The 23,432-nt window shown below is 38.8% G+C and overlaps 2 protein-coding genes across 4 annotated transcripts; both read right to left on the bottom strand.

Moving 5' to 3' along the window:
* Positions 1–464: 464 nt before the first annotated feature.
* On the bottom strand, positions 465–12,518 carry gmppaa (GDP-mannose pyrophosphorylase Aa). 3 transcript variants are annotated; one of them, XM_022193669.2, is made up of 13 exons: positions 12,386–12,518; positions 10,631–10,728; positions 10,140–10,243; positions 9,690–9,882; positions 9,446–9,505; positions 9,226–9,356; positions 9,063–9,077; positions 6,266–6,400; positions 5,858–5,955; positions 5,728–5,774; positions 3,523–3,615; positions 2,537–2,705; positions 465–1,015 (listed from the first exon to the last, which is right to left on the bottom strand). In XM_022193669.2, the coding sequence occupies exons 1-13, from the start codon at positions 12,423–12,425 to the stop codon at positions 915–917; spliced, it is 1,284 nt and encodes a 427-aa protein (XP_022049361.1). In that variant the 5' UTR covers positions 12,426–12,518; the 3' UTR covers positions 465–914. The 3 variants fall into 3 exon arrangements, with proteins under 3 accessions (XP_022049361.1, XP_022049362.1, XP_051814457.1); XM_022193670.2 differs by lacking the exon at positions 9,063–9,077; XM_051958497.1 differs by lacking the exon at positions 10,631–10,728 and having other exon boundaries at positions 12,386–12,507.
* A 1,266-nt stretch (positions 12,519–13,784) lies between these two features.
* pnkd (PNKD metallo-beta-lactamase domain containing) lies at positions 13,785–22,916 on the bottom strand. The gene is made up of 9 exons (XM_022193667.2): positions 22,732–22,916; positions 22,179–22,294; positions 21,839–21,951; positions 20,740–20,798; positions 20,343–20,435; positions 19,569–19,732; positions 18,347–18,433; positions 18,038–18,153; positions 13,785–16,544 (listed from the first exon to the last, which is right to left on the bottom strand). Exons 1-9 carry the CDS (start codon positions 22,887–22,889, stop codon positions 16,371–16,373), a joined length of 1,080 nt encoding a protein of 359 aa, XP_022049359.2. The 5' UTR covers positions 22,890–22,916; the 3' UTR covers positions 13,785–16,370.
* Positions 22,917–23,432: the final 516 nt, after the last annotated feature.

Raw genomic sequence — 23,432 nt, 5'->3', positions numbered from 1 at the left:
ATCAACAACGAAAACCACAGTTACATGTGAAGCCTGAAATGAACACACCATGAATAAAAATGTACATTCACTTTGTGAGAACAGACTTGATTAAAATATATTATGCAGCAATTCCAGTATCCCAATTTACATCACTCTTTAATAGATACTGCCGCTGCAATAATTGAAAGAAAAGTACTGAAGTGATCATGAGTGCTCAGGGGCTTAATAAGTAAATGTTAATGTGCAGTATACATAAATGGAAACAGCTTCTCCAGTGATTGCGAGTGCACAATTTCAGCATCTAATGTTGCGTCTTCTATGGTTGTGGCCCCCTGCTAGGTTTTAAAAAGCAGCATTGCTTGATTGCAATGTAAATCTCATGCTGATTTATTGTCTTCATAGTCAGTTTCTGAGACGAACAATGAAGCTGCTAAAAGGTGTTAATCAGAGTTCCACACTAATAATCAACTCCAAACATTAACCACAGTCGGTAGGCAGTAATTTTTATTTTGTAATAATTCTTCTCATGTTTAAGTAACAAGTCAAGTTTGTCAAGGATGCCCTTGAGAAACAGCGCACAGTTCTATAAACTTTCTTTTTTCACACCCAGCTAAATACATTACACTAGTGTCTGTAGCAATTTTACAGTTCGGTAAAATTGATAAAAAACCAATAAAACTCTCTAGCATGATAGCACTTTTCAAGGTGAATCAACATGCATGATTAGCTTTTCTCTAATGCTGCTGACACCCGATGTTGCATAAAGGCTTGAGGACAAATATATAAAAATCTATCTTTCAAAACTATTTAATGAATGTTCATATATTCATTTTTGACATCTTATATACAGTAACTCAGAGGCAGTGTCAGCAGTCGACCAGCAGCATCCTTCATCAGTGACAGTAAGTGGACAGACGCGTGAGGAAGATTAACTAGAGAATAATTTGGTTTTTGAAGCTGCGGTTGAGGTCTTTATGTGGGAGGACAATCGAGTTCAGTATAATCACCTCGGAAGGGATGGTCACGTTACAACCTGAGGAGACAAAACAAGGCGGAATTAAGTGTGTGCAGTGTAGCGCAGTGCCAAGGACAAAGACAGTACATTGCAGTTTCAACTCCAACTTTCGCTCCGTATATTTAGGATGTGAAGTATTTTACATTTTTCATTTGCTCGGAAAGAAGAAAACAATAGCCCAAGACAGGCAGTTAGCCTCCTTGGTGATCTTGGCAGTGCAGTGCAAAAACATCAAAACAATAGACACATTGCCCTAAAGATGGGAGAGAAATGAGAAACATAAAAGAAAGCTTCACCGACGCTTCGTGCAGACTTATTTTGCCAAGCTGGCCACTGAGTGCTTGAAAATTAAAGACAACTGCATCAATCAATCGACCATTCTTCCTTCATTTGCATAGCTCCCTTTATAACCGGTTAGTGCAAAATAAATGGTGCCTGACGAGCCGATTCTCACAGAGGCCCGTTTCCAGCTACCATCACTCCTGTGTTCTAATGCTACATTGTGTTAGCTAATCGTGTTGAAAGGCTAATGGATGATTAGAAAACTCTTGTGCAATTATGTTAGCACATGAATAAAACTGAGTTTTCACGGAAAACATGAAATTCTCTGGATGACCCCAAACTTTTGAATTGTAGTATGTGTAAATACGTTAATATATATTTCTATATATTTCATAGGGTGGCACGGTGCTTAGGTGGTGAACACTGTCGCCTTGCAGCAAGAAGGCCCATTAGTGCAAAGACATGCTCAGGTTAATTGGTGACTCTAAATTGCCCATACAGTAGGTGTGAATGTGAGTGTGCTTGCTTGTCTGTCTCTCTGTGTGACCCTGTGATAGACTGGAGATCTGTTCCCTGCCTTCGCCCTGAGTCGGCTGGAATAGACTCCAGACCCCCTGCAAGCCTACAGAAGATTCAGTGGTGCATAGATAATGGATGGATGGATTTTTCTCACACTGTAAATTGCTGCAGAACTTCTTCTCACCCTCTGATTTAAGCACTCTTTTTTTTTTTTTAGCTCTCTGTAAGACCCCCCCTCCCAAAAAGTCAAGTCTGCTTTGATCGGTCAGCTGACTGGACAAAGGCGAGACGGCGATAGTTACACATCATAATCCCAGATCTTTAAATAGAAGGGGGCTGTAAGGAAACGATTCATTCTTTGTTTGTGTGAGTACAAAGCTAGTCCAAAATGAGACGTTTAAGGCAGGTAAGAAGAGCAGTTTCCTGTGAGAGAGAATAACTCCTTTTGGTGTGGACTCAGGAATTTGTCAGCATGCAGACATTTTACATGAACCCAACCCACTGCTACAAAACATGTTGAAGAAAAGGAAACCCACCCTCAGAAAATAATCTGGGTTCTAAACTTCATATGAAAATCGATAGCTGCTGATTCCAGCTGGGACTAACAGTAAAGGCTTGTTTTAACAACCAGAATTTGAAAAACAAGAGCAGCTCCTTCACTCCTCCAGTAACTTTTCATTTCTGAAGAGAATTGTTAATAATACTGATATATGCCACTTCACGTCTGAGCAGGCTTACCGAGAATAGTAATTGAGGGTGTGAGTTTTCCATCTCTGAAGAGTGTCTCGCTGTCAATCTTTGAATACGGATCATTTGGATTGGGGTCACTTGGGGTTCCTTCTACTCTTGCCCACTTGCCGATGGTGCTATCCCATCCCACAATGCTGTTCAAAACACAGCAGTGATCCTTCAGGGGGAAAAAAATGACAGAAAAAGATCTAGAGTTAAAAGTTTGTAAATGATCAAGAATCGACCTGCAAACAATTGTGCAACAAAACATTTCAGGTATCCAGATTTATTCTGTTAGATACTGTTCCTACAAGGGAACAAATTGTGAAGATTACAACAGGGAATGTTTGTTTCACAGTCCAGCTCAACGAACAAATTGTCCTTGTAGGGAATATGCAATGAAAACCAATAAGTCACCAGCTGCATAAATTCATTTTAAAAGGCACCCAGTCATCACTGGAGACACGGGATGAAATTATGCCAGCCTCAAAATCGTTAAAAATGACATCTTTGTGAGAGGCACTGGCAACAATATTTCTGGTGTGACAGATGAGCGCAAAGATAAATTTCAGAGAAGTCACTGCTGAAGTGTGAATAATGTTACTAATAAAATGTAAAGATGTCACTGACAGTGAATGAGGAGATAAATCCACCTTCAGCTTAACTAGTGCAAGGTCCAGTTTAATTCCAAACTTGATGTTTGATACTGTGAAGAGAAGTATAGTAAAGACCGACCTTATGTAATTATAACCAAAACCTCACCTCAAACCTTAGTTCTGAGGTTATATGGAAAGCAAATGTGTATCGGCACACAAAAAGACCAAACAAGAAACAGAAAAATCCTCGTGCAGATCAAGAAAATAACATTTCATGAATGCAGAACTGCAGTTTTTTTGCCGTACACGTACAGATTTATAGACCAGTGTTGCGTCAGATTTAGACTAGAAAACTTTCTCGTGTGTTTTGTAAACTACTGTGTAACCAGACGCTCTCACCTGTAGATTTGCACCGTGGAGGATGACGGATTCTCGAACTCTGACCCCAGCACCAATAGTCACACCAGTTCCGATGGAGACATTAGGGCCCAACTGCATAGAGAAAAAAGGAAGTTACCTTGGAGGTGAAACATGCAAGATTTTGAACATACACACGTGGACAAAATTGTTGGTACCCCTCAGTTAAAGAAGGAAAAACCCACAATTCTCACTGAAATCACTTGAAACTCACAAAAGTAACAATAAATAAAAATTTATTGAAAATTAAATAATCAAAAACAGCCATTACTTTTGAATTGTTGATTAACATAATTATTTAAAAAAACAAACTAATGAAACAGGCCTGGACAAAAATGATGGTACCTCTATAAAAGATTGAAAACTATTTGACCAGAGTGACACGATTAACTCAGGTGTGTCATTTAATTGACATCACAGGTGTTTCCAAACTCATAATCAGTCAGTCTGCCTATTTAAAGGGAGACAAGTAGTCACCCTGCTGTTTGGTGAAAAGGTGTGTACCACACTGAACATGGACAACAGAAAGCGAAGGAGAGAATTGTCCCAGGACATCCGAAAAAAAATTATAGACAAACATCTTAAAGGTAAAGGCTATAAGACCATCTCTAAACAGCTTGAAGTTCCTGTGACAACAGTGGCTCATATTATTCAGAAGTTCAAGACCCACGGGACAGTAGCCAACCTCCCTGGATGTGGCCGCAAGAGGAAAATTGATGACAAATTGAAGAGACGGATCGTTGGAATTGTATCCAAAGAGCCCAGAGCAACCTCCAAAGAAATTAAAGGTGAACTCCAAGGCCAAGGTACATCAGTGTCAGATCGCACCATTCGTCGTTGTTTGAGCCAAAGTGGACTTCATGGGAGACGACCAAGGAGGACACCACTGCTGAAAAAAACTCATAAAAAAGCCAGACTGGAATTTGCAAAAATGCATGTTGACAAGCCACAAAGCTTCTGGGAGAATGTCCTTTGGACAGATGAGACCAAACTGGAGCTTTTTGGTAAGGCACATCAACTCTGTTCATAGACTCAAAAACCAAGCATACGAAGAAAAGAACACTGTCCCTACGGTGAAACATGGAGGAGGCTCAGTAATGTTTTGGGGCTGCTTTGCTGCATCTGGCACAGGGTGTCTTGAAAGTGTGCAAGGTACGATGAAATCTGAAGACTATCAAGGCATTCTGGAGAGAAATGTGCTGCCTAGTGTCAGAAAGCTTGGTCTCAGTCGCAGGTCATGGGTCTTCCAACAGGACAACAATCCAAAACACACAGCCAAAAACACCCAAGAATGGCTGAGAGAAAAGCGTTGGACTATTCTAAAGTGGCCTTCTATGAGCCCAGATCTGAATCCCATTGAACATATGTGGAAGGAGCTGAAACATGCCATTTGGAGAAGACACCCATCAAACCTGAGACAACTGGAGCTGTTTGCTCATGAGGAGTGGGCCAAAATACCTGTTGACAGCTGCAGAACGCTCATTGACAAATACAGAAATCGTTTAATTGCAGTGATTGCCTCAAAAGGTTGTGCAACAAAATATTAAGTTATGGGTACCATCATTTTTGTCCAGCCCTATTTCATTAGTTTGTTTTTTTAAATAATTATGTTAATCAACAATTCAAAAGTGATGGCTGATTTTGATTATTTAATTTTCAATAAATTTTTATTTATTGTTATTTTTGTGAGTTTCAAGTGATTTCAGTGAGAATTGTGGGTTTTTCCTTCTTTAACTGAGGGGTACCAACAATTTTGTCCACGTGTGTAAATGCAGCATTGATATAGCATCAAACAACTGTGTTCTATGTAAAGATACAGTGAAATAATTGTGTCTGTAGCAGAAACTGAAGTCGCACTCCCTTTTTGTGTGTCGAGAATCTGTTCAATATGTTCACAGCTACATGCATGTCAGTGCATGAGTCCCTCACTTTGAAACTATTGGTCCTACCTTTGCTTATAAAAAGAATAAGACCAACTTCTTACATGGCAATGCAAAATTAAAGAGGTATCCCAGCGTTTAGTCTGTGCTGTGTGTATTTTATTTATGCGATTTACCTAATTTATGTGCACTCATTTCATTTCACCTCAGTGTGGGTCTCTACGGCTGGGTTGCTGTTTACAGGACATGATGTCTGTATTTACAGTATTATATTGTTAGCTGACACACAACATGGAAGAACCCCTACCATAGCAGTGGGATCAATGTTGGCTGTTGGATGAATGTAGACGTTACCTGGAGAACAGGAAAGGCAGTGTAAATAGGCTTGTTTGTGCAAATATGAGGAAGGAGCACGGCTACAGAAGGTTAATAAATACCACTTATTTTGGGTCCTCCCTCTTTGTTTGAGGCCAGTCTTTCAGGATGACTTATGTGATACTGGTTGAGGTATAACCGACTGGCATAAATGGCAGAGCTGAGAAAAAATAGAAAAAAGGAAACAACAAACATACAAGAAAAACAACAAAAATAAGGTTATTTTCAATGAAGGAAATAATATGAATCCTGTCTAATCTTGGGCTGTCCTGAATAAATTTACATGCATTGTACAGACAATTCTAAAAATAGTATAATTGTGCTTAAATGTTCATGTCTAAACAATTTTAAAAACCACCTAATATTCCAATAATTCTCATCTCCTCTGACATGTTACAGACTATGAGCTGGTCTGTGTTGCTGGTACAAATTTACGCCCTGCTCCATGTGACACAATTTAAGGCACTCACCCTGCTGATTTAATCTGGCTCCAGAAGCTGAGGGTTTTATATACGTAGAGTTTGCCCTGTCCTGCAAGGGCGGTGAAAATGTCCTGCTCCAGCCTGATGGCCTCCGCTCTGTGCCAGCCGTTAGTTGGCTCCTCTCTGCAGGAGACAGATCATCAGATTGTGGCATAGTCACAAACCTCATTTACTAAATGAAAAGCCTGTGCACAAATCCAGTGGTTAGAATTAAATCCAAGACAGACTTCGTATTGAAACCAAGATAAACACTTTAACCTAAATATTTGCCTTTAATTACAAAACTAAACTCTGCCCCAGTTTTTAATTACAAATCCACACTATGCCACTGTTGGGGTATTTCTCAGTATCTTTAAGAAATGAGGCACCATCTTTTCCAAAAAGGCAGACTAAAAGTAAATGTCTCAGCCTGAAACCTAAAAGCTGATGTACATCTAACTCAGCGATGAGACACTGCAGCTAAATGTTGTCCTTCTAAAGCCAGATCTCTAAACCTAGGCTGCAGCCAAGGCCAAATGTACACATTTAGAGACTCACTGTTCTCTCCAACAGTCTAATGAATTACTCAAATTCAAAAAGTATGATTTTTTTTTAGTACTTTCTGTTTCTTAACAAAAAATTGCACAACTGATGAAGAGAGAATATCTTAAGCACTGAGAAGAAGTTCCTACTGATGTCTCTTTACTTTGCTTGTTTTTCAGTAGCCTTTGAGATTCCTCAAATATTTAGTTGTGTACAATAAAAACCCAGTAGCTCCATTACCTTCAAAGTCTCCAAGAAAAACATGAATAAATTACTCCAGCCCCCAGAATGAAATAAGAGTGCTGAGTTAAAATGCATCAGTGATGCTAACTTTGATGGTGTCAGCGCTGAGTTGAAACCAAAGCTGATTACCTAGTAGTGATCCAAACCTTAAGTAGAAGAGTCTATGTGTTCCATATTAATCAGGGTCTCTGGCATAGTGTATTGTGAGAGCCCCAAGATGAAACAGAGTGTTAAATATTGATGAAAAGAATATTTTAAAGGATTGCACCCATAATCGAAGTTTTACCAAAAAGGAGGGGATGTGGTTAGAGGCAAAGTAGTCCCTGAGAGACTGCAGTAAAAGCCTTCTCATTTCTATCAAGTATCTCTGATGTGTTCAACAATTTTGCTGATTCAGTACCCAGCTTGATTTAAGTGCTATTGATGTTAGCAGGTAAATTATGCACAGTGTGGTTTGACCTTTTGTAATATATTTGTAGCAAGTGTACTTGCTGTGCTAATTGTTAGGTCAGCTACTTTGCAGTGGACACACAAATCCAAAGTGAAAAAGTGACAAAAAATAATTTCAAGAAATCCATATATTGAGCTCATGTGATATTTTAGCTTCTTTGAAAAGCCCTGCCTTTGTCCACATGCACATTTTCATATTCAGAAGAGGAATAAAGAAGAAAAGGTTGTGCAAGAAAGTAACAAAGCAAGAACCTGAGACATACAGGACCAATACAACCATCACCGAGAACTATGAAACACACAGTTTCACCAAACCTCAGCTACCTAATCGGTCTCTGCTAACTATTATAGAGAAAATTACAATAGACACACGGAATCAGTAAATATTCAGAAAGTCTTCAACAAAACGAACAGAACACTGGAAAATGCAAGATGCAATGTTTGACACTCAGTAGAGCATATTACAAAGGGTTTGATTTTTCTAGTCAAAGAATGAAGTTGATACAAAGCTATCGATTTCTTTTCAAAGCTGCGGATATAAATATCAATGTCATTTTGTTCTTACTTGAGGCAAAGTTTGACACTTTGGCAAAATGCGTGTTAAATGTCTGGGAAGGACTTAGGTGAGAAGATCAACATCCTCATTAAATATTAAGCTCTAGCCAGTAGCCAGGTAGCTTAGCATAATGACTGGAATCAGGAGCAAACACTAGCCTGGGTATGTCAAAAGTGCCCACTTCCTTAATTATGCAAATCTTTAAACCTTATATAAAAATCCCATTCCTGTACAGTTGTCATTAAAGATGAAATTAGCAATAGAGACTATTGTTGTATTGAAAATGTTCTTTATCAGGCGGCAGACCTGTTTATTACTGCTGTGAGGGTGGGCATTTTAACATGAAGGTCAATGATGATTGATTTTGGAGCCAGCCTCAAGTGGCCATTTGATGAACTACAGCTTGGTTTAAAGGAGGCAAAATCCACTTACCAGCACCTCCACAGATCACTAATTAACATCTTTTATCTCCAGAGTTTAATTTGCACATATAGGTTGTGTGTTGGACTGTGTCTCAGCTTTGATAAGCTGCCAGACAATGAAGAAATGGTTCTGCACAAAACCCAGCATGAGATTGCAAAGGATCTTTTTTCACTTCAGGTTTTGTAGATTAAACAAATGAGGCCCTGGTAGGTGGAATTTCTCTACTTTGGACAGAGCTAGACTAGCAGTTCTGCATGTTTCCAGTCTTTGTGCCAAGACACTCAAAGCTAACTAACTGATGTTTGTAGCCTCACGTCTTCCAAAAGATATGAGATCATCTCATCTATTCCTCAGAAAGAACGTAAAGATGGGTATTAACCAAAACGTCAAACTTGTAAATTTTCAAAAATACATAACAAGCTAAAATAAATAAAGAAGGGGAGTGCACAATTTGGATAAAATGAATAGAAAAAGATTCAAGGTAACATTCACAAAGAATCTGATTCAATCTCAGTGTTATCACGGTGACAGCTCACACCATACACTAAGTGCTCTAGAAACACACCATGCAGCCTAAATGTACCAACTTACCCATCATATGGATATCTGATGATTGTATGAGGAAACAGAAAACATGGCAGGGAGGAGAAGGGAAGGAAAAAAGACAAATGAAGAGAACCAAAGAAATGGAGTAAATGGTATTCACATGCATTCCCACGCACAGATCCCCAAAAGAGAGGGTATTACAACTCACAGCAACATATCCTGCTGATTCTTCTGAAAGACAGTGCCGATATGCTGGAAGATCTCTGGGTTAAACAGGTATATGCCACAGTTGATGATGTCACTCACAAATGTGCTTGGCTTTTCCACATAATGCATGACCTGTATTAAAAAGGGGGATGATTTCTGATTCCAACTTTCAACAGTAATGAGTGACTATCCAGGGAAACAAGACAAAAACGGTTTAATACCTCATTTGTTTCCTCGTTTTCCACAATACAGCCATAATTCATAGACTGCTTTCTGTTTGCCTGATAAAAAGAAGCAAGTTAGCACTATTTAGAATATATCTGATTCTCTGTGATGACATCAAACAGCAGAGGGAATATAGGCAAAAAAGGCAAACAAAAGCACAAAGCAAAAGTATTAGGAGTGTTACTTCCTCTACATTTCACAAGTTCTAGAAAGTACCAGCTGTCAATAATGAAATCTCACCGTTGTCCCAAGGATAACAAAGCTGTTTGGTTCTCCATGTTCCTTCTGGAAGCTGAGCATCTCTGTGAGAGGAAACGCTGAACAAACATCAGCATTCAGTACAAAGAAAGCCTCTGGACTCCCGGAGACAATCTGATCTCTGAAGTGATAGATGCCCCCTCCAGTGCCCAGGGCTGCATACTCCTGCAGATACCTGTGGTGCAGAGTCAAGAAGAACGGCAGACCTGCAGTCATTCAACAATGGTGCACAATGGCAAGAAAAGTACTTCTATCAGCCCATAAAAAGTGAACTTAAAAAGAACATTGTGACACCATAGTAACACATTCTTCTCTCACAAGCTCCCCATAATTACTTACTATAATACATATTAAAGCTATGAATATACACTGTGAAGCACGGATGTTTATTTCTGCTTGTTCAGAGAGATAGCTAGGAGCTCTTTTGCTTACCTGATGGAAATTTTGAACTCCTGCTGTGCATTAAACAGGAATCTGTTCAGTTCTTCATTTGGCTGGTAAAACCCAATGAGCAAAATCTCCTTCATATTTGGTACCTGTGAAGAAAAGTTCATTATTAGATTGATTCTAACACAAACTACTGTCTGCATCACAAAATACCAGCAAACAACAAACTGGTTTAACACTCAGTTAGAGGGGGAGGGATTGAACTTGGGGACAGACACAAATCACAGGAACATTTGCAAACAAAGGATGCTCCCTTCCTTAAATAAGACTGCAAAACGACACAACGAAGTTGCTTGAAAGTATTTTAACTGTGTTTAATACATTCACAGTATAACTATTACACTGTCTACTTAGTGTTCTGAAATCAGTCAAGGAATCATGAAAGGTAGGTAAACTAAAATCTACTTGTTTTGTAACCTACAACAATTACAGTGTATAATGGCCTATTTTGACTATGGCATTAAAGTGACACTCACTTTGGCACATGCTTCGATGTGGTGCTGAAGCATGGGAACACCAGCTACTGGAAACAAGGGTTTAGGAACTTCAAATGACAGCGGCCTGAATCTTGTGCCTGAAATGCAGTAGAGGGGATTACTTGCAAAACTAATTACAATGTAGATCACATGTTCTCATCTGTCTAATGTGTGCAAAACCAAGCAGAACTCTTAGCTGCATGTTTTTGTGATGCCCTTTCCTCTTTTATACGAAAATGTTTTTTAATAAATCCATCCATCCATACATTATCAATACACCATTGGATCCTCATTGAATTGTGAAGGCAGAGGAGGACACCCTGGACAGATCTCCAGTCTATCACAGGGCGACACACAGAGACAAACAAGCACACACACACTCACACCTACAAGCAATTTAGAATTACCAGTTAACCTCAGCATGTCTTTAGACAGTGGGAGGAAGCTGGAATACCCAGTGAAAACTGACGCATGCACAGGGAGAACATGTAAACTCCACACAGAAAGATCCCAGGCCAGGATGCAAACCAGGGATCTTCTAGTTGTGAGACAACAGCACTAACCACTGAGCTCAAAAAAGAAAAAAATATCCTTGTAAAAAAAAGCATTTTACGAACAAGCAAGTGTTCAACAAAACATTGGACATGTAGTAGATAAGGTCATGTGATCAGATATGAGGCACAAATTGCCACTTGACTTTCTCCAGCCTTTCCGAAGAATTAATTTCAAAAAGCAGCTGATTTGACACCACTCTTCCTGCACAAGCTGCCTGTTAAATACAGAATTGACTTTAAGCTTCTTTTATTTATTTATTTATTTTTTTTAAAGCCATGCTTGGATTGGCACGTGTCTGAAATTCTCCGCTCCTACTGAACCTTCAGGCCTCTTAGATCCTCAGATAAACTATGCCACGACTGAGGCTAGTGCATAAGGGAGATGGTTCTGTTGCTGCAGCAGCTTCAAAATTTTGACACAGCATTCCTCTTTCAATCCAACTTTCTTTCTCAGTTTACAATTTCTTGATAAAATCTTAATACACATGGCTTCTCAATGGCTTCTCCATCTATTATGTTACTGGTGTTAATTGTTCAGTATAAAATAATTATTTTATTTTAGAAATGTAAATTACAAGTTGCCTTTGTATTTAATCTTGCTTTAGTATACTATTTTATTTTGTTTTACAGGTTAATTTTACTCATTTTATCCTGTTTTTTTTGTACATATTTTTGTTGCTGTCTGTCTAATAACATGTAATCAACCGAAGCTGTTAAAAGTGCTATACAAATAAATTTGATTTAATTTGATGTTGCCGAATCTAAAGTTCATCACAGCATCACGGTTATATGTATCTGTTGATTAGTTTAATTTTAATTTTAAAAAATCCTGATAAGTAATCCTAAAATACTTCTTAAATAAGATCAGGTTGCGTTTAATGACAGAGAACACAATGACATCACTTAAATTAGCAGCCAATGATAACACCAGGCGTGCTACAAAGTGCTATTCGAAATGTTTAGAGCATAATGCATTCATATAGAAGATGTCAGTCAGTGTTGCGGTTATAAAATATTAATTAGAAATAAAGACGTGGATGTTGTTTTTGTTTATGCTGTTTCCCCTCCGTATTAACCTTATGCCACGTCAGTGATATAAACAAGTTCAGCCAGTCTGTTAGCATTAGCAGCCTAGCTTTGCTTTATCTACACACAGTTGACTTTGAAAAAGAAAAAGAAAGATATGGAGATTCGGTCTCACCTTTCTGGGGTCCTCCAATTAAAATGACCGCCTTCAACATTTTGACAGAGAAGCTGTTTTGTGACAGATAAGACCTGCCTGAAAACTACCTGCAGCTGCTCACTAGATATTTCCGTATCTACTTCCTGCTTTGTGACGTTGCCGAGATTACCGTAAAATCCCGGAGCGGAGTGTTGTGATGGTAACGGAGCTGAGAGAGGAGGAAGACACACCTCTGACTTATCTCCGCTTACTACAGGAGGCTTGCAAATACAGTTGTATACTAAACTATTACTATATTGGTATTTCATGGTAAATGAAACTGGCATGAAAGGAACTCCAAAATTAAAATGTCAAACTATGAAATTGTTTGACAAGAAGACAGAGCAAGAGTTTGCATGTTCTCTCTGTCTGCATGGGCTTCCAAAGACATGCATTATAGATTCACTATGAAAGTTGTAAATTGACCATAGATGTCAGAGTGCATGGTTGCCTGTCTCTCTGCGTTGGCCCTATGACAGACTAGTGGCCGTTCCACAGGACAAGCAGCTGTAGAAAATGAGTGGGTGGGATGGAAGACACAACAATCAAAAAGTATTAAAAGTATTTAGGTGACTGAGAGAAACTAATACCAAATGATAGTTTAATTGGTATTTAATCAAGCAACCAAAAACAGTAGTTTGTAAGGTATTTTTCTGTTTTTATTTTTTGTAAATGTTAAACGTATCACAGCTTCCAGACTGTCTTCGGTTGTTTATATAAAGAATAGAATCATCTAATCTAAATTGAGGAAGGATGGTCATGGCTACTGGACCAACCAGTTGATATAGATGGTCGCCCTCCTTGAACCTGTTGTTTCAAGACATTTCTTCCTGTTAAAAGGGAGTTCTTTTTATATCACTGTTCACAAGTAGTTGCCCAAAGGAACAACTGGATTTGTTTGGTTTCTCTTCAGCAAGGCCAGAAAATGTCCTAAAATAATTTCTGGGAATTGGCACAATATATATAAAAAAATAAGGAACTGAACTATGGTTACTGTTATTATTATTTTTTATTAATATGTGGAGAAAAGGGGGAAAACATTTGCAAGTGTCTACAAGATATACATTTTTACAGGGGGAGCAAATCTATGTGATGAGACATCAGATACTTCAGGCCTATGAGGTGTAAAGTTTGTCGACCCTACTCATCCATCAGCACATAAATGCACAATATGCAAACAAAACACTTTGAAACTCTGTTGCATCTAATCATAAAGCTACTGACTAACAATTGGACCACAGATGTAAATGTCTCACAAGTATTGTAATGTTGATAGAAAAAAAGGATAATTTTTAATGTTGTAAAGCTCACTCTACCTCAGTTTTTGTAAACAATAAAATAAAACAAAATGAAATAAAGAAGACAAAAGCTGCACGGGTCACAAAACACTGGTTTCTAATCCCATAGCTTGATGTAATATTTTATTGCGGTGCTTTGTCAACTGAAAGTTCAGTTCACCGTTTTTCTTTTACGGAGTGTCTTTCACATCTGCATAAAGTAGGTTATGCTCGCATTTGAGTGGAGGGAAGGTACAGCAGTGGGGAAAAATAACTCGGCTGTCAGTTTTGCGTGCTTATAAAGACAACAAATAACACATACACAGCTCTAATGGAGGAGTTTACTTTCATATTTCCTCATTAAAACATAACCTCAAGTAAAACAGTCTCCCATGCGGTGGTATTCATAACTCAAACATATGCAAATAAGGTGCGAAGCGGCATCAAACAAACAGAACAACATTTTAGTTAACAATCACCAGGGGACAAGGTGCTCTGGCACAGGCTCCTCTGCAGGAGCAACAGAGAAATCTGAAGCGCTTTCATACCTCCTCAGAACTTTAAAGATGCATTTCTTTTTCATTCTGTCCGTTCTCCACCTAAAAAGAGGTTGCATTACACAAAAGATGCAAACAGAAACGTGCACGAGAAGGGGACCGTGTTTTTCTTGACACAGTTCAGGTTCAATAACATTTTACCGAGTCCGCTGTCACATCGACTTACAAAACTGAAATCTGTGAACAAAATTTGACCTGCTTTATTTTCAACTGCATTATTACATGTCACACTCAGTTTAACTCGGTGATTAGCAACTGATGGGCAAAAGGCCAAAAGTATGACTCTTTTTTTGGTGATAGCTATTGAATTTATCAACATTTATTAGGCAAATTCATTTTCACAGCCAACCTGAAAGCGTAAAGCACAGCAGAATATATTGTTCTTGACACATTGAAATAACAGCTGGAACACAGAGGAGGCCCTGATTCAGAACTATGAGCTTCATGACCTCAAAATATTGATTCCCTACAGCAGATTTCTTTTTGTAGAGCTACCCAAAAAAAAGTTTACTAGTAGTCACAGAGCGATGTGACAGCTGTTACAGAATTAACATTAACTATAGCTGATACAACCTACCACTAGTGACATTTTAACAGTCGTAAAGTCCATACATGCCTGTAAATGAGATGCCTGCTGATGTTTCTAGCATATTTTCAACTCAAAGAAAACAACCAAGAGATTTGTTCAAACGGAAGCTCGATAAATCTGAATAAATTCCAAAATGCAACTTGCTATCTGAAGTCAAATGTAGTCACAGCATAATAAATCCTTCAACATATTTAAAAACATATGTACACTTTTGGTTTCCAGAGGTTTATATATTGGTCATAAAAACATTTCTTCTTTTAAATTGAGCATCACAGTCAGCGCCACATTTGTAGTGTCATGCTCTAAAGAAAGTAAGAAAAACCCACCACTATCGGGCTATTTTTGAAGCATCAGCTGAAACTGAATGCAGCATATCGTTTGAGCTAGTTACCTTCATTATAAACGCAGCCATGACTCTACAAGCCAACATGTGAAATATTCCCTTCAGTGGCAATTCAGTCAGGTTTCATATATTACAACAAGATATCAGTTCAATCCGTCACATATTTTGAGGTTCACATTCATATAGTGGAAAGCGTACTTGAAAAATACAGATTTAAATGTGAAAAAATTCGCTCGGCAAAAATAACCGAGTGGCACAAAAGAGGTCGAGAGATCTAGAAAAATATGCATTCCCCCTTTGGCCACCTTGTTTGCTTACTTGTCATGAATTACAAAATAAAAATTGTAGAGAAAAAAAAAAAAACAAGTAATCCAATCACACCCATCTCACAGAGCTAATGGTAGTAACCTTTTTGTAGTATAAAACTCATTTAGCATTCATGAACTGATTCAGCATTTTAAAACGATGAAATCCTAATGTGCAGCCTTTGTTTCCAGATATTGTGCTTACTCTAACACAAAGCATCCACAGCAAAGCATCTTTGTGACATCATGAATTAACGGTACCTTTACAGTTGAACGTAGCAAATCAAATATTCACAATCAAATCCCAAAGTCTCAAGTCTGCAGGGAGCAGTTAATTACACTTAAACAGCACTGTAAATGTGAAGTCAACAAACACAGCCTGCGTACCAAAGATTGTCAAGGAAGGCTTTTTGGGTCCATTTATTACTTATCCTAAAAATGGACCAAACGGCAGAGTAAACAGATCAGTACCTAACATGCTGAATGATTTAACATAGTGCTTCACAAACCAGAATCAGAAATCTAGTTGTATCTACTTGTAAAATGACCAAATGCTACTCATGCAAATCTACAGTGTTATGGATTTCACTAGGTTGAAAAGGCAGTAAATGAGCACTACTCTGTCCATTGCCTAAAAATGGGCAAAATGTACAGCATATGGAGACATAGCAGGACTAGTGTTATGTAATAATGAAGTTGTGATTATGTTCCTAGTGGTCAAAATGACTTAATGCCCCTCTACACTTTACAGAACAGGCCTGCCTTTTATACAGTACCTCAGAGATCAGCTTATTGTGTCATTTCATCTATAGATCGCAGTTTTCGTACCACTGTCCAGTAAAGGTGAGCTCACGCCTGTGTTTCCTTGCCGTTTATTAGACTTCTCTGCAGTACTATCTCCTGTTGTAGAGGTCTTTGCGTTTCCGCAGCTCCTCCAGCACCCTTGCCCTGAACTGGGTCCAGTCTTCGTCCTGGAACTGCTGCACACCCAGAGCCAGATGGAGCTCGGCAGAGTGGCTGCGCAGGAACGGGTTGTACTGCTTCTCCTCTCCGATAGTGGAAGGACTCTGAAAACAAAATGAATGTCAGAAAGCAGCCCTGCGCAAAATTGATGCACACAGTCGGTCTCCAGCAGACACAATAATTCTCAAGCCATTCCCCCATTGCAGAAAGGCGTTATGGGTAATAAGTGATCCCTGCCCGACTTAAATCAGCACGGCTTTGCACTTGTGCATCTCTGCCCTGATTCGACTGAAGCAAAATGTCTCTTCATCAACGATAAATCATCTTTTACCTTTCCATTTTGGCACTTGGATGAACATTACACACAGTGATTGCCAGTTCAGGCGATAAAACTCTGGATCACAACAGCTAAGACAAGGACTTCAAATGTTAATGGGAATGTCTGCAACTCCCTTTCCTCACTACAAAGGAAATACAAATAAACAGAAGATGAATATCCATCCAAAGCAGAATGTTCAAAAAGCTAGCCGATATTGTTCCAGTGTCACAGATGAACCACAGTAGGTAATTCAATAGGTAATTATAACAATAATAAACAGAATTCATTCAAGTGTAGCACGGTAATTATCAGGATGATAGGCCTTTACACAGAAAACACGTGAATAATGTCTGAGTCTCATTTAACTGCTCCAGTTTCAGGGTCATGAAAGGGTGCATGCTGGCTTACTGTCACCCCACCATGGCTTCCTGGGACACTTGAAAAGAATGGAGCCACTGCTAATCTTATTAGTAACACCTGTGATTTTCCTACTATGACAAGCCAGAATGTCTGTCTGGAGTCGGATTTTCTCCCCTTTACCAGTAACATTCATATAACATCAGCCATCTGGAATGACACGTGTTTTTTAAAGCTTCCCTGTTGAGGATTTTAAACTGTGCCTAATGGTAATAAAAAAAGAAGACAGCCTTTCAGTTTGATAGCAGACAAAATGTTTTTCTTGAAACGGTCAGCTGTCAAAAGGTGCATTACGTCACTCAGAAATACAGTATGTTAGGCTTTCGTGCGTCAATTTTAAACATTTTTCTCACCATTAAAATTTAAGAAGCTGGGATATAAGGAAAACTTTCTCTGTTGTGTCGATCTGCTTCTAAATTTTATATTCAAAAACAACCTAATAGATCAAAATGCATCACAGAAAATGTCAGAGAAATGAGACCAGCTTCATTTCATGTACCAAACATACACACTACGCAGAGACAGCAATACATAGTCAATCACTCAATGCATTTTGGGAACGGAAGTTCAGGGAGGTGAAAACTTGTCATGTATTGATAACAGATAAAAACTAATCTAAATGCTAGATAGGCACTTGACTGAACAGTGAACCTTTGTGCCGCTGCCGACTGTATCAGAGATGAGCCTCGGGTTGTGAGGCTGGAAGAGGAGGAAGCGAGGGGGAAGCGTGCGCTGAGGGGCATTGACAGCACGTACGCTGTGCGCAGGTGATAAGCCCTTCTACCCAGGTGTTGGACAACATGAATCCTTTCTGGGAAGGCGCACTTGAAAGGCATAACAATGGTGATATATCATTCTCACTGTGCACAGCTTCTGGCCTCGCTGCTGCAGCACCCACTGATATTTATTTTCCCTGGCAGCGTTGCGCGGCTCAACCTCAGCAGCAAACAGGAGATTGTCCTCTGCATACTCATGACCTGTGGGATAGTCAGTGGACACAAAAAAAGAAAAAAAAATCATGCCCACATCCATAGATGCCTCGATGCAACATCTTCTTATGCTTTGTCTATACAGAATATGAGTGAATTACTGCTACAGCACACTGATGGTAAAAAAAATAAAATCACTCATCTGACACTGAATCTCTGACAGCTGAAAAGATTTTCCTACCAGGCCATAATAGAGTGTCATCACTCAAGGAGCCAACTGTGTCCAGAGATGACAGCATGGTTGTGGCGCTGCCTTCAAACATCCGCCCTGAAAACAATAAGGTTAATAAATAAAACTCTGAGTTCAAAACAGGGCATCTGTAAGTTTTAGATGGTAATAGAAATGCATTTAGAAGGCACAGCTTGACAACATTTAGGATTTTTTCATTGCTACTTAGAACAACTGAATTGGTTGAGTTGGTTGGAAAGACATTGCTCATGAGGTTAATAATACAGTGAGAACGAGACATAAAGGATAAGACACATTAGCGAATCTATATTTTAAAAAATGACAGTTTAACTGGTTGTATGCTACTGCACTGACTCTATTTTCTACAACACAAAAAGCACTAAAGACTCTGGCATTGCACGGTGACCGAAACAACACTTCTAATTATGCATATTATGGCACATTTAAAAATTCAAATCTGGATAATTTTGCAATGTTTGTGATTTTTGCACCCTGCAGATATGCTGATTTCCTGTGATTAAAATCCTTATAACCTCAAGCAAACAGGGTAGTGAAAACAATAATTACACCAGAGAGAATAGGATTAAAAAGGCCAAACAAAACCAATTTGTATTCATGGATGAAACAGGAAAAATTAGCAGGCGTGTTCAGAAAACCATGGCAGATGGCAGTGACATGCATTTCGCTGTTTACTAGCCATGTTTCACTCGTGGCATGTGATTGAGGGCTACGTAGTCTGTGTGTGAGCAGAGAAAATGTCAGAAAGCATCAAAGCAAGGCTGAGCAGCGATGAGTTCAAAAGCCTTTCTTTATAATTGACAGAAACAGGCCGGAATAAAAAAAAAAACTGTGAGTCTAAAGGTCGAGAATCAGTATGCAGAGAAATGCATGTGATTTAGGTAAAACACTGAAGTCTACCAAGATCAGATTTTTCCATATAAATGAGGCAGCACCAACAGGTCATAAGCCCTCTGCCTTTGTGTTTCTATGAATACCCTTTCACACTGACATATTTTAGCTTAGAGCCTAAAGATGATCTCTTTATACAAGGGGCTCAACAAGAGGTACAAGGATGCATTATGTGTAGAATGACTGAACCCACAGCATTTAGCAAAACTTTCCAGTTTTGTAGGAGAATGCAAGAAGTATTCATGCACAAAAAAACAACAAAATCAGAATAATTCAAATCGATCATGTTCACTGAATAACTTACCACATCCTGACAGGAACACCAGGTCACCAGAGAAGAGGCTGGAGGGGGCACCGACCGTTTGGCCATCCAGGAGGTAGATCATGTGGCCTACTGTGTGCCCAGGAGTGAAGAGGGCTTTAAAGTGCATACGGCCAACTGTTACTGTGTCTTTGTGTGAAAGAGGGCTGAGAGGAAAAAGAAAAAAATACACAGCACTGATTTAAACACAATACCACTGTTTTGTTACAGCAGCTGTCACTGTGCAGCTTTATGTACACTACTGTTTAAAAGTATGTAGATATTCCATTAAAAATCAGCCGTTTCCATCTAGAATAGACATTTACCGCATTAACAATGTCTAGACTGTACTTCTGATTAAGTTAATGCTATTTTCATTGGGAAAAAAAGTGCCTTTCTTTCAAAAATAAGGACATTTCTAAGTGACCCCAAACTTTTGAAGAGTAGCGTATTTAGAGAAATACAATGTGTTTGAAAACCTAAGAAGAAATCTTGATTATAAATGTGCTGCTTCAAAGAAAAGGGACAAGAACTAATTTTCTGGCTTGTGTGGTCAAATCAATCAACATCTTTAAACAAAATACCCTTCAGTTAGTTTAGAATGACTCCTATTCTTAGGCCACAACCCTCGAGACGTAACAGATCGGTTCATCATACCGTGATAATTTACTGTGAAGTCAGCTGCTGCTAGCGCTGACAGAGAGAATGACACGACTCAGTACAGTGGGAACGATTCTGTGAGAAGCAATGTGCATTACTGTGCAAGCAGGGACTTACTGCGTGAGGCCAGGAATGTTATCGGCTGCATTTCCATAAACTCGGCAAGAGCTGTGAAGCCTTTTCAACCCTTTGTTTCCCCCACTGTGGTCCCTGTAAATGCAACAGAGAGCAGAGGATTGCTATAGTGATTTGGATATTATCCACAATATTACAAACACATAAAAGTATTTGTTTTTCGTCTAAGCATTATTAACCACACGCACGTTGTAATATTTTAAGCCTGAAAGCTGAACTTGACAAACAAAATACACCACGCTTCCCAACAGTCCTTTGACCACTGTCAATCAATCAATTCCACTTCATAAATTAGTCCTATTCCCGTGTGTTATTCATGTAGAAAACCTTAAAAACAAACCACATCAAAACAAGGCAATTTAAAATCTATCAAACTCACCAGTGCTTGTGTGTACACAATATTGCTTCTAACATTACTCCCTCTTCCTCAAGGACTGCCTGAAAAATGACAATGGAAGCTGTTAAAACATTCAATCACCATATTAAATCTTTCAAAAGCACACAGTATAATTAATTCAGAATTTCAACACAGTATGGCGTTAATAGTTTTACTTGTGTGCTTATAATGGATGCTGCTCTTAAAAACTTGCTCATCCACTACAACTACAGAAAATCCATCTCTGTCCCTGTAGTAAAAGGCATACGATTGTCAGGCACCAGAAAAAGATGAAAGTGCATTAAAAGTGATGCAGAGAAACCCAACTAAGAAAGACAAAGGGGCTACAGTGAAAGAGCCGTTTGGAATCTGGAGGGTTTAAGGAAGTGGTTTGTGGTTAAGAATTACAAGAGTCCCACTGACCCTTTCTACTAACTGTAAGTGTGTACGTTTTTGCTATATCTCATTCTTACAGTATAAAATATTAATGATATTGATCTAAATCTACACTTGGATCTATTTTAGAATACATTTAGGTTGACCCCTTGACAGCACATCAGTGGTATGGTGCATCTAGTAAATGTTACTGAGGTAAAGACAAAGCAACCCCTTCTCTTTAACTTATATGATGCTGTACTGACATCTGGCAAACATTTGACATGTCTTAACTTTTCTGCAGTAGTGTGTTGTACAACAAACTATTTTCTATCATAAGTTTAAAATCTAACTAGACTGCTATTGTTTATTTTTATGACCATGAACACTTTAATCTAAATGTGCTGCAACACTGTTGCCTTGCAACTAGAAGATTCCCAGTCTGCATTCCGGCCTGGGATCTTTCTGCACAGAGTTTGCATGTTCTCCCTGTGCATGTGTGGGTTTTCTCCAGGTACTCCGGCTTTCTCTCACAGTGCAAAAACATCCTGATGTTAACTGATGATTCTAAATTGTCTGCCTCCCTGAGTCGCCCTGCGATAGACTAGCGACCTGCCTTCACCCTAAGTCAGCTGCAATTGATGGATTTTAATCCAAAAACCCACTTACAGACAACAAAAAGTTTAAAAATGAAACCTACATATCTCACAGAAAACTGATCACTCACCTGAACTGCTTGAGGGTCTGCAGGATCCACAACAACCGCAACACTGGAGGCTGTGTCAATCACAAGGTAACTGTAGTTGTCAGAGAGCACTGAGATAGGAACTATCTTAATACCTGTAGGTAGACAAAGAAATGACAGATGAAGTATTCAGCACAATATAAACATTTAGAAAGGTAGACGCGGGCATGCAAAATTAAACATATAGATGCAATGTATATACAGTATTATGTTTTGAAATGCAGTTCCATATGGTGTACAGCACAATACTACAATGACTCTTGTACATTTTTTTGTAATTGTATGCATCCGGTAGTGAGGAAAAGCCATACTTGTGACATACCATTGAACTCCATGGGATAAGATGTGGAATGTCCAGCTGGGTAATGTTCCCGGGCTTTCCTCATTTGTCTCTTGTAGTACATGTAGCCAAGTCTGGTCCTGGTGTAGAGTGTGTACCTGAGAAGGGATTAATAAGGATTATTATCAATACTGTGTCTTCCTAGTAGAGGATGATAGATGTGAAGCCCACTTTTCTATTATGCATAAATGTTTTCCAGTATGCAGCACTAACTACGAGAAAGCTTAAGCATCGAGCTGCAATTAGCAGTTTGGCATGTAAACAACGTCTCCTACAGTAAAGTTGTAACTTGTTGTATATATGCTGAAGAGAACAGTAGCCATTATCAGCTACAGAAAGGCCATAGACCAAAATGTCAGTCTTGGTACTTTTGTCGTCTGGCGACGCACTTTTAAATTTGAACATATTTGAAGGAAATGTGGTGGGATGGGCCTGCCTAATAAAAAAAGGGCTAGGTGTTGCTAAGCTACGCTAAAAATGCACGACGGGAAAAAACTAAATATTGCGCAATTAAGGGAAACTGTGCTGTACTTACGCGATTCGGAACAAGGGCTTCTCTGTGCGGGCCATTATCCTGCTGAACACCTTTCTCCACAGCAGCTGTCCTGTTCGTCTGAAACGAACACATAAACATAAGAAACAGAAGAAGGATGCGGCTGCTACCAGCGTTACCATCCACTCAGGAAGCGCCATGGCGGAACGTAATGACGTACTCAGCCACACGTCAATCCCGGAAGCCACGAGATCTAATAAATGAATAAATAACACGTCACTTGGAAAGTACTACTGAGTAAATAATTAATGCGTTAATTGAAAACATGAAAATGACCTTTTTTTCTACTACTCTCTATTAGTACATTTTATACAATCCACTGTGCTTAAATAGGGACTCGACATGAAAAAAATTAACTTAATTGGTTTGAATATTCCCTTTTGATTGGTATAATTGTAACTTATATTTATTTACTAGGTTAAATGTTGTAAACATTAACTGTAAATGTAACTTTATTAATTAATATTTTGTAATAGAAAAAATATGTGAAAGTAACATGATAAAAATTATCACTTTCAGACATTAGCCCAGAATTTACTCTGTCTTTGTCTCATAAACGAGTTAATTTAATCTTACTTAAGTCATTGAATATTGCGTCATTGTGGAATCGAGCCACGACTTTTAAATAATTTAGTGCCTCCTAACCAGAGATGTTACAGGGGACATTCACTGAGGGGCATTCA

This window comes from Acanthochromis polyacanthus, chromosome 14 (genome assembly GCF_021347895.1).
Source record: "Acanthochromis polyacanthus isolate Apoly-LR-REF ecotype Palm Island chromosome 14, KAUST_Apoly_ChrSc, whole genome shotgun sequence".
In the NCBI taxonomy this organism is placed as follows: domain Eukaryota; kingdom Metazoa; phylum Chordata; class Actinopteri; family Pomacentridae; genus Acanthochromis; species Acanthochromis polyacanthus.
Note: the sequence above shows the minus strand (reverse complement) of the source record. Positions and strands in the feature narration are given on the sequence as shown.

What these genes read in the sequence shown, in the direction of transcription:
- gmppaa (XM_022193669.2), bottom strand. Translation starts at nt 12,425, where the DNA reads ATGTTGAAGGCGGTCATTTTAATTGGAGGACCCCAGAAAG. An exon ending in AAAACGAGGAAACAAATGAG is followed by an intron (nt 9,357 to 9,445) that starts GTATTAAACCGT and finishes TTTTTAATACAG; the next exon opens with GTCATGCATTATGTGGAAAA. An exon ending in GGGAGGACCCAAAATAAGTG is followed by an intron (nt 5,775 to 5,857) that starts GTATTTATTAAC and finishes CCTGTTCTCCAG; the next exon opens with GTAACGTCTACATTCATCCA.
- pnkd (XM_022193667.2), bottom strand. Translation starts at nt 22,889, where the DNA reads ATGGCGCTTCCTGAGTGGATGGTAACGCTGGTAGCAGCCGCATCCTTC. An exon ending in GGTGTTCCTGTCAGGATGTG is followed by an intron (nt 18,434 to 19,568) that starts GTAAGTTATTCA and finishes TATTGTTTTCAG; the next exon opens with GGCGGATGTTTGAAGGCAGC. An exon ending in GAGGCCAGAAGCTGTGCACA is followed by an intron (nt 16,545 to 18,037) that starts GTGAGAATGATA and finishes TTTTGTTTTCAG; the next exon opens with AGTCCTTCCACTATCGGAGA.